This window comes from Rhincodon typus, chromosome 15 (assembly GCF_021869965.1).
Source record: "Rhincodon typus isolate 14 chromosome 15, sRhiTyp1.1, whole genome shotgun sequence".
Taxonomy (NCBI): Eukaryota; Metazoa; Chordata; class Chondrichthyes; order Orectolobiformes; family Rhincodontidae; genus Rhincodon; species Rhincodon typus.
This window is the reverse complement of record NC_063346.1, coordinates 47,083,104-47,094,693: the sequence shown is the minus strand read 5'-3', so window position 1 is coordinate 47,094,693 and position 11,590 is coordinate 47,083,104. Positions and strand designations below refer to the sequence as shown.

The window sequence follows — 11,590 nt, the reverse complement described above, 5'->3', positions numbered from 1 at the left end:
AAGGGTCTAGGCCCGAAACGTCAGCCTTCCTGCTCCTATGATGCTGCTTCGCCTGCTGTGTTCATCCAGCTCTACACCTTGTTATCACAGTGAAAAAATAACCTGTTACAGAGGCACGTCATACTGGCAGCTTTCTAAGAATGAACCTGAACTTTGTATTAAATCATTTTGAAGTGAGCAATCATCTCATAAAAGACATTTCCTCTGCCGCTTGCTTGAAGTGTGAACTGTGGGAGCAACGAGAGTTTCAGGTACCATAGTGAACATGGGACAAAAGGAAACAAAGGAACAGAACAGCAGACAAGGTGGTGAATTCAATGTCACATCAGTACAGACTGAAGGAAAGATTGAATTACAGGAAAGACGAAAGGATAGAAAGGAAAATAACATTTTTCTAAAAATATGAAAAGCTGAGAGCTCGCCATTACTTTTTCAGTAAGATTTGGATTAAAATCTCCATTAATTAATACATGCCCGGTTTTGAGGTGCAGGAATTCTGGTTTTGAAGTGCAGGAATTCCAATACAGTTTGGGGATTTGAGTGAATTTTTCCTTGAAATATAAAATAGACATTCTTCATATGTTTTCAGAACAAATTCACCTTCAGTAATTACAAAATAAACCATAAATGCACGATGCAGTAACAATAACAGGCTGAGGGAATGTGTGATTTCCTGTAGCATGCTCTACTAATGGTGATTTTGGTAGGTATTATTACCCATCGTTACTTTATTGAATAACCTGCACATCATGCAGCAAATGAGGGTTTCAGTTATTTAAGTTGTTGCAGTGCAGTGTACTCTAGACAAGTGCAAACTCTCGTGTGATTTGATTCAGGCGCTGCAAATAATGAAAAGGGTTAGAACTATGTTCTCATCAATTATTTCAATTAAATAGGTCGTAAAGATTCAAGGATCACACCTATAAGTTACTAAAGGTAGAACAAGACTGCATGTCTGTAGATTCCTCTTTACCCTATAGATCAATTCACTTTTTCCTACTATATACTTTTTGCACCTCAATACACTCCCAACCCTCAGGAACAATGCCCTGTGTCTGTTATTTTACGGTATGAGAAAGCTCTATAGTCATGTGATTATCTCATCCTCACAGCTGATTAACTCACCGTTACTCCAACATTTGTTGGGTCTTTTCCAGCAATCAGTTTGTAGGCTGCCTCAATTGCTTCCTCTTTACTTCTGCCTTTGAATCTTTTTGGAGCGAGCTCTGCCAATGCATTTTTAAACTCTTCAAATGTAATTACTCGAGCTGTCTTAGCTCTGGACACAAACGTAATTAAAATACATCAGTTTAGATAGAGCAATTGTTAATGTGAATTCTGATGCTGTACAATGGTTACAAATTTGTTACAGAAAAAATCATTTAAATTTTTGCTAAGTAATTACAGGGATAAAATATAAGGAATGTCGCTGTGTTTAACTTCTCGATCTAGGTTCTCTCACATTTTCACGAAACTTAACTAATTAAGAACTTATTAGCATTTCTTTTCAGCGTCACGTCCTTCACTTAAAGCACTTGTTATCTCAAACTTAGAAATGCTTGCACATTGTTACAACCAGATCTGGGTGAGGTTTCCAATGGGATACCCCAAACTGCTAAGCTTGCAGGTGAAGAGGGATAAACCAGCTCCCCTTCTTTATTCAATCACCACCTTGGTGGGCTGATTTGAAAAGGATCCGCTTCCCTTGTGGCTGCCTTTGCATAAGAACTCATGAACTTCCACTTTAAAAGAAGCCAATTTAACCAGGCTTTATTGAATTAACAAAAAGAGAAGTCTATTAATTACTACTCGCATGAAGAAATAGTAACACAACATATGCACACACAGATTAGAAATAAAAGGTGAGCCCAAAATCGTAAAAAGAAAGATTAGCCTCGGTATTGTTTGTAAAGAGCAGATAGCTGAATATTATAATTTTGCACACTGGTTGAGGTTCTGTCGTTCTGATAGAATGCAAAGTTGAAAGCAATCATTCAGGGTGAGAGAGAGTCCTTTTGTTGTCCTGTTTCCTTTCTCCCTAGCTGCTAGCTTGGTAACTTGTACTACTTGAAGTGAGGGGTTATCTTTAAATGCAACACAGGGGTGACTAGAGGATAGTTCTTCCACTATGACCTTCACTTTATTCTAACGTTTGAACCCAAGCTGACATGCATGAGAACATTCAGTTCCAGGAGCACACTCTAGTCCAGCTGAAACTGACTTTTTAATCCCTGCCATTCATGTCTTTCAAAGGGAAAAACAGAAAGTATCTCTGTAGTTTGAGATATAATCCACGGTGTGAGGGGGAGCCATTGAGTAGGGGTGCATTACTCCTTGTTATTGTGGTCTAATCTGTTTGAAGTTTATTTGACATCTTTAGATGTTACATCTATCAGAACCCATACATTTGAGAGTCTAAATGGCATACTCGACACTGGTATAACCATTAGGAGTTACAAAGGCAGAGATTTCCATGCTGTGGGAAGTCAAGGGAAATTGCCAGTACTCCTGTAGTAAATCTCAGGGCCCCTTGGTAATGTAGCTGGCTTTACCTATGCTATCTATGAAATTTTTCAGTCAGGGTATCATGTAGGAGTAGACTCTGGTCACTGCGTTAACCTTTCTTGCTTCCAAGCATCTGGCAATGATGCTGCTGAAGTACTTTCTGTACTGTCTCATGGGAAGGGCATACCTTTTCCAGCAGCACAGTTTGGCTGGTTCTGGCATCCCTCAGTATCATGATAGGCTTGCTCTCCTCACCTGGGAAATATGGCCACCATTCCTTTCAATACTAAATCCTAGTAACTCTCAGAGATTTGTTTAACACACTCACTCAGGAATATCTTTACAGGGATTCACAGATACAGTCAGATCCTCAGCCTGGTCTGATACGCTCTCTGACTCTCAGCACACATGCATGTATCCCAATTAATCCCACTGTTTTATCCTGTAGACTCCAGTAGTTGACCCAGACAATCCCTTTCAGCACTTGAAATGCAGGTTTCTTGACTTCATCTCAGCACCACCTTTTCTGCTCTGAGGAGGGCTCTCAGTAATTCCCTGCCTCCCATTGGTGCTCAATTTCCCCTCACTCACCCCCATTGGTTGGGATTGATGGGAGGAACAGGGGTTTGTACATCAGCCAGTGTGGTGACCTGCTGGATCCAGTCATTCCCTGTTTCTCAATGTGTATTCTAATTGGGAGGGGGAATGGATTATTTCAACTCCTCAAGGAGAAGTATTTCATGGAGTTTGTTTTGTAAGTATGGGCTGTATGCTTAAGAAGGAATGTATAATGTAAATATCAAGTTGTAATTTATTGTATGCTCTAATAGTAGATTTGAAATGTTTTAGAACAATGTCTGTAAATTTAGTGAATAAAGTATATTTTTGGAATAATAAAAATAAGCTTCTGCTAATGTGAAGATAGAAAAGTTGTACATATTGCAAATCTGAACAAAAAAAGTAAGAAGCATTGAAATGCATATATCAGTCATCACTTCAAAGATGAAGACAAATTAATAAACAGATCATTCATCAAGTAATGGTCAGGGAAGCTGTACTTAGCCAGGATGTATTCATTGACAGTAAATGCCTTTTGGCTAAATGTAGATGGGGTAAAGATGGCTTTTGAATGTGTCACTTAGTCTGTGCAGCATTCATGATGCATAATGTGACTGACGTAGCTTGGTAGTTGTTGAACAGTGAGCAGATTTTTTGGGATGGGGGGCGGTACTGGATGAATGTTGGATTAAGAAAGTTCAAACCAATTCACTTGGACTCTCAAAAGCTGATGATAGGCACAGCAACATTTCTGATGGAACTGGAATCCATTTGTTTGAACTAAATAAAATTAGGTTTCAAAATTATAAATTTCAAAATTCTAAAAAGAGTTTGTTACCATAGTCCAAAAGTTGACTATTTCAATCACGAAATCTATCTTTACTTCCCACCTCATTTAATGACTTGACGGCAATTTATTCTTTACAGAATCTGCAATATTTCTATGTTTAAAAAAAATCTGGTACCTACTTCACTTTTGAAAAGACAATGTCCACATCAGTTGAGGTGATTGCTTTGCCATCAATGATTTTACAGTCTTTGCACAGTTTGGCCCAATTTTTCCCAGTCATTTCGTTACCAGTTGCTTTGGTGTCACCATATGCTGCAAACTTTTTAAATGACTCCTGCAGAGCTTCCATGTTAACAGAGCCTCCTTCTGCCATCTCTCAGATGATAGCTGAATAATTAAAAAAGTAAAGATAAAGATTCTCATACTCCAGTACAAATCAAATCTTAGGCTTATTCAGGATCTACCCCAAATATGAACAACTTATTTGTAAATTTTCTCTGATGTGTATCTATTTGCACAATTAGCTGTGAGCTGGCAGTATTAGGGAACAATGAAAATTCACATCTTTAACCTAAGTAATATAGAAGACATTTCAGTTGAGCACGTGGGAGAACATTCCCTCTATGCGCTCTATCTAATCAGATTGTAAATACATCCTTTAATCAATGAACTAAAACATTAAGCCTATTCCTTTCTGCAGATTCTGTTTGCTGTGCTGAGTACAGCATTTTTCTTTATACCTCAGGTTTCAAACATCTGCAGTATTTTACGATGTATTTATGCTCAATGCAACCAGAAATCCAAAGAAAATTCCTGCAATAGGAATGTATTTGTTTTAATCTCATTTGTAATCATTGACAAAGACGACAGAAGTTACAGTGTTAATTCTTTCATGACATTTTGTGACCAATGAAATACTTTTCGAAGTGTGTTATTGTTATAATGTAGGACATGCAGCAGCCAATATGGACACAGCAAACTACACTATCACAACAATGTGAAAATGAGCAGTTATTTTGTTCATGCGATAGAGGGATATTAGTGAGGACACAAGCGATAACGCCCCTATTGTTCCTAAAAGTGGTCCTATGGGATCATTAACATCCACTCAGGCATGGAACCATGGTTTAAAATCTCTTGGATATAGACAGCATTTATGACTGCAACAGTCCCTCAGCACCAGACCAGGGCATCAGCCTTGATTATTTTTGTACTCAAGATCTAGATTGGGATTTGAACCCAAACCTCATGACTGTTGGTGATGATTGATCCAAAATACGTGAAGCTGTCGATAATCTCAAGAATAAGGTTGTTAATGTTGATGGAAATGGGAGTCTTTACATTTTAAATCATAACTTTGGTCATTCAAATGTTTACAGTCAGTCCATGTTCCTCGCTGGCCTGGGAGAACCTATCTAAAAGCGGTATGGTGGCTCAGTGGTTAGCACGGCTGCCTAACAGTGCCAGGGACCTGGATTCAATTCCAGCCTTAGACGACTGTCTGTGTGGAGTATGCACATTCTCCCCTTGTCTGTGTGGGTTTCCTCCCACAGTCCAAAGATGTACAGGTTAGGTGGATTGGCCATGCTAAATTGCCCATAAGTGTCCAGGGATGTGTAGGTTAGATGGCTTAACAATGGGAAATGCAAAGTTACAGGGATAGATTAGGGGGGGGGGGATGAATCTGGGTGGGGTGCTGTTTGGAGTATCAGTGTGGACTTGTTGGGCTGAATGGCCTGTTTCCACACTGTAGGGATTCTATGACTCTAAAAGCTGTTGCAAGTGAACTTCAGTGTTAGATGCTAGCATAATGTCATCCACAAACAGCAACTCATGGACTTGGACATTACACACTTTGGTTTTGGCGCTCAGTCTTGCTAAGTCAGCGCTGACTTGTAGACGTCCTCATTTAACACACCTGAAGTATACACAAGCAACACAGAGGAAAATAGCCTGAAGAAAGTTAACATCATGATGCAGCCCTGCTTTACCCTACGACTGATCTCAAAAGCCTCTGATAAGACTCCATTGTAACTGTGTGTTCTCTCATGGGTGGGAGATGTCCAGGCGACCATGTGGGTAAACTATTTCCCCATATCAGTTTAATGTGTCCATCTCCACTGCAAGATTGAAGACCTTGTTGAGGTCTATGATGGTGACATTGTGAACAGTGCAGACAACACTTCCCCTCTAAATGCTGAAATGAGAAGATCATGTCAACTGTCAAGCTGCCAGTTCTGAAGCTACACTGAGACTCAGGGTCATTCATGATGCCAGGATCTACAATATGGTTAGAGCAATGAGAATGAACACCTTCTGATAATACTCGACAGAGTTCTCTCACTAATTGTTACAGTCACTGAGGATCCCTATCATTCTTGAACAAGGTGACTAATTTTGCACCTCACAACACTGAGGAAGAAACCAGTTAAACAAAAACAGCAATGCCTGGAAACAAATGCACTGGTCCTCCACTTTAAAGTATACAAAATGAGTTGGACCAGTGTGTTCCATTTGCCCAGTTTTTCTAGAGTTTCCTTCTGGAATGTCTTGAGACATAAATCCCTTCCTCCAGCAGAAACATACGTTTACAGAGCAGCAGTGCTGATTTTCCATTTTTGCTGATTCCAGATGGAATGCCATCTTCTTCTGGGACTGCTGGGAAGATGCTCAATGGTCTTGTTGAGCTTTATGGGAGAAGGCTCACCATCCAGGTCCTCCTTGACAGGAAATTCTGGAACGGCACTGAGCACTTCTTCAGTGACAATGTTTTCTGTTGCACTGAGGTTATGCTCCCCTGCCTTTCCATCTGCTTGTTCGGTTTGCATCCCTGACTTTATCTGTAGGGGAGGCGAATTGGCTGATGCTGGTCCTGTTGCTTTTTAAATTCCTTCATACATGACTCTCGAACCCCTGAATTCAGCAACTAGAGGGCAGGGTTTAAGACAGATTGTATACTTGGGTGCTGTTGCACAGTTTCAACCAGTATTGCTTGCCATGGTACCAAGCAGTCTGCTCAGACTTGATTCTGGCAGTTCTGGGAGCATCTAGATGATATTTGCTGGGGACCTGCTGGTAGTTCATGAGGGCTCTCCACTTCATTGCAGAAACAGGCTCTGTCACCAATAAGCTGCAAACCCCAACAGCATTGCCCAGATCTCTTTCCCCAGATGCAGCAAGTTATGCAGAATTATAAGTGGTGTAGCTCATTGACCTCACCCTCTGATTTGTAGCATTGTCTGAAAGAGAATGCCTCTTTGAGGATTTTGATTAACTGTGGAATGGTAGGTTCTGATCATAGTTCAACCTTCCTGCTTGGAGTGATATTGCTCCCTCCTCTGATCCCTGACCTTGCTGCACAGCAGGTGGTCACTATCACAGCCAGTGCAGCGATAACAACACTGCTGGCAATGGAACTGTAATGTCCTCTCCAGGATGCAGATCTGAGCAAATAATGAGGTAACCCTGAGTTGTCCAAACATTGAGGCACCCCTCTCAATGTTGCTTGTATTGTCCCAAGGAAAGGATGAAACAGCGTTGTTTGGTTCCAGCTCTGCTGTAAGAGTTGCTGGAAAGCTACCCGATATACAACATGGCACCATCTACAAGCCTCCACTCGGATTTTCTGACAGACTTGAACTCCCTTAGCCTTCCTCTTTCCGGAGATGCCCACAAGGCAGTGAAGCTACTACCCATAGTTGGAATATGGTTTGTGGGCATCAAGGTGTAACAAATGATGGTTGGCCTGTGCCATGCACCCAGGGACCAGGCTCCTTTGAGGTCCTTGTAGTTTAGCCTGGATCCTTGAGTTTTGTGTTGGTCACTATGGGGAAGCACTACATAGCTTCTTCATCAGCAAGCCTATGTGCAAGCAGGAGAGACTAATGCACTCAGCTCCCTTTTTCTCAACAGCAGTGAGAGCTGAAAGCAAGAGGTGACAAGCAGTACGATCACTGCACAACACTCGATGCATTCACACGTCACCTCATATCATCCAGAAACACACACCAACTAAACTGTTGAAGCGTAGTCACGGTTATGATTTGGGAAGTTATTTGTAATTCATTTGTAATGCTTAGTTTAGTCAACTTGCTTTAAAATACTCAGAATCATCTTGAAATGTCAAAGATGATGAGTTTTCAGCAAAATCAGCAGCTTTGGTAATTGTCGATTCTGACACTGCAAGGCAAACTACTTTGGGCAAGAACTGTAACATGGATGCATTCGGGGGAAATTGGGCAAGTACAGGAGGGATTGAGGAATAAAATATAATGCTGATAGGATTCGATGAAGCAGGGTAAAAGGAGGCTAATGCAAAGTATAATTACAGGGACAGACCAATTGTGCTTATTATTCTTTTTCTATATTGTAATCTTTATGTAATTCCACATGGCATGCTCTGGTTCATTTTAACCACTTGCCACAAACTCCATTAGATCAAACCTTTTCTGTATTGCCGATGGCGACATCATTCAACAGGAAGTAAAGTCGAAAATACTAAACAAATAATTGGTCTTCAGACACTAGATTCCCTGATCCCCAGCCAACAACCTACCCCTCATTTTCTTATCAACTAGACTGGCGTCAAAAATTTTCAAGAGTTAGAGGAGGAGGAAGGTAGCAGCAGTTATGCTAATTTATAGCAAGAATCACACATAAAAGCAGCAAACATGTTTATTGGAAGAAATTATGCATTTCAAAACTGACAGAAACCCAGACCTTATTTTGAATCCTCTAACCTGGTCATGTTTACAGTGGTCCAGGGGATGTAAGTGATCCATTTCACCAATTCCTTTTCCATTTCGTACTATAAATAAATATTTTAACAGTCTGGACAATGTAGGACCAACCTGAAGTTGGTCTTTCACCAGCAACGTAAATTATATTGAACAAAAATCCAGATATACAGTTTCCCTGTTAATCCACAATACCACCCCATTCCCAACTAGCTGCTTCTTCCTTGAATTTATGGCTCCAAATTATTCTGGTGAAAAAGATTACAAATGGGGTTGATGTGAAATTCACCAATGTAAAAATCATCATTTTATCCTGCTACTCATGGTTAACATAAATATCCATCCCCTAGGGATTTGCAAATTCTGTTCTTCTCTTGCAGTTAGCCAACCAAGTTCCTCTGATCATGAAGGTGGCTATTGAAGTGTTTATATAGATTAAACCGGAACCAATTTGGAGTTGCCCAACCTGGGGCATGTTGGCTGATGTATTTCTGTTCATATTTAGTGCTAACCTTTCTCAAGATCAGATGCCTCCAAATCACCATCAACACCGATCTGTAGCAGAAGTCAACTATTAACAAATTGAACAAAGGTGCTCCTAAGTGCTCCTGAATTAGTGGGATAAGCAAGTGTGGCAGTGACACACCAGCAATATTGATGTTTATGTACCTTATCAATTAAGACATTTAAGTATCATTCATGAGTAAGTTGGTAACGCATTGTCTTTGATTCTGAGGATTATAGGTTCAAGAACCACTCCAGGATCTAAGGGCACAAAATTCAAGACTGACACTCCACCGCAATAATGACAGAGTGCCGCACTATCAGATGGCTCCCAGGTGACATAAAAGATCCCATGCCACTACTTTGAAGAAAACCATGGGGAATATTCCCAAATAACCTCATCATTCCTCAATCATCAACACATAAATAGAATTGCTGATCATATTACATTGTTGTGTGAAAGAACTTCTTGCGTACAAATTGGCTGCCACGTAGCCGATATCACAAAGTACTTCATTGGTTGTAAAGTGCTTTGGGGTGTCCTATGGTAACGACAGACATGACATAAATGCAAATCTTTCTTTTCAAGTGAATTCTTCAAATCCATTGTGTATCACAATTTTTTTTTAATGACATGGAAACTTTTCTAAAAAAGAATGTACTACTTATTATTATTCAGCTATGCAATATTCCAATCTGTATCAACTTGGCTGCACTTTTGTTTCTATATCAGGGAGGTTGTGGATTCAAGATTCAGTGCAACAGTAATTTGCATTTATATAGCATCTTTAACATAGTAAAACAGATGTGAGTACATCTGCCACTTCAACTTAGTACTCAGGAAATGTTGCATTATTAGAGGTACAGTCTTCTGGATGACTTCTTGAACTCTTTGTTCAGTTTGAAGTAATAGATCCTGCTGGATAATTTTAAAAGCTGACTGTCCTGTCTTTGTCAATGTGAGCACCATTTCTTCAACAAATAACTACACCAAAAACAAATGATCTGAACATCACTTGCTGTTTATGGATCCTCATTATTTTTATTTGGCTGTTTTGTGAAGGGATGCACAGATATAAGCCATTAATTATGAAATGTATTCTAAGTTCTGATATGATGCAGAATAATGCAAGCTCTTTCATCTAACTTAATTAAAAGCTCTAACAAAAAACTTCCAGTGAAATAATTATGAAGAGCCCCTAGAAACAATGACTGGAGCTCCAAGAATGTTTAAGCTATACATGGCCACAAGTCAAATACGTAGAAGATGCATGTTACAAAGGTAATACAACAATTCTTTCAAAGAAGAGGTCAACAATAACGCAAATAGATCACAAATTAAATAACATGAACTATTTTAGTATCTTTAAATTTTCAGGACAGTAATATGTAACTCTAGACAAATGAATTCTGCCTATTTGTTCAGTCTGTACATATACTACTTTCCTATTATACATACATATTAATATTTATCACGTTAATTAGGGAGGATTTAGTGTTCTTACCTCAGAGTTCCTTTAGCTTTTGTTCTGAAAATCTAATCACAAAGTCCTTCGATTCCCTTTCTATAATAAAATGTTCCTTTAAAGAGCTGAAGGGATGTTATTTTCTGTTTTTCCTGCAGCCATAGCAACAAACTATGTAACATCAGGAGGGCGTGATAAAATAGCACAATATAATAATGGGTCATTAATTATAGCTGTAGCAGCAACAACTTTGCTTCACTAATAATTAAATGTCAGTTTATAGAAACTTGTTCAACAACTGTTAAATTCTCTACATGAAGTATGGGTGCAACAATTGCAATAAATAGCGCTGAAAATGCACTTATCCTATTTTGAAAACTTAAATTTAAATGAACACTTATATTTATCAGAAGATCTACCCTCCAATTCGATTTATTCAAGGTTTATCTATCCTCTGTCATGTTAATTGCAGCAAGTTTTTAAAAAATAATGCTTACTTGAAAAGTCAATACAATGCGCTAAGTCCATCAGTGTAAACAGTAAATCAAAGCTGAATCAGAGTGGTGATTAAATGATGCTAAACTTAGGTTTTTAAAACCTTGCAGGAGGGAGTAAACAGTGGTGAAATCCATTGTTGACATTCCAGGAGAGAATGAGTTACGGGGGAAACTGGTAGGTCAGTTATTTTATAGGATTGTTACAACTTGAACTTCTGCTATTTTTTCCCCTATGTATCAATAAAGAAACAATCTCATAACAAATTCATGTTTCCTACTATCTCAAGTAATGCTAGTTTTTCATTCATTTCCAGCTTGTGCATCAACCCCACCCAAAACAGCAGTCAAAGTTTCACAGTGACCCTTTTGTACACACTCAACTTGGCTTCCGCTAAATCCTGCTGTTCATCAGAGTTCAGCTATTTTAAATACTCACTGGGAGAGCACTGGGTGGGTCGATTATCTTGGATAAATGTGCCCTCTATTCAGATAGAGACCTCTTTCTTAACTGTTGAAAAGTTGAAAGTTGCTTGG

General features: G+C 39.3%; 1 protein-coding gene across 1 annotated transcript in view; it reads right to left on the bottom strand.

Moving 5' to 3' along the window:
- LOC109912561 (tubulin polymerization-promoting protein family member 3-like) overlaps nt 1–10,695 on the bottom strand; it is a 14,779-nt gene extending 4,084 nt beyond the window's left edge. Inside the window, exons 1-3 of the mRNA XM_020511993.2 lie at nt 10,599–10,695; nt 4,033–4,240; nt 1,126–1,279 (exon numbers count right to left, since the gene is read on the bottom strand). Of these exons, the coding sequence (XP_020367582.1) occupies nt 1,126–1,279; nt 4,033–4,226 (348 nt within the window). The 5' untranslated portion in view covers nt 4,227–4,240; nt 10,599–10,695. The remainder of the gene's footprint in view (nt 1–1,125; nt 1,280–4,032; nt 4,241–10,598) is intronic.
- Between the last annotated feature and the right edge of the window lie 895 nt (nt 10,696–11,590).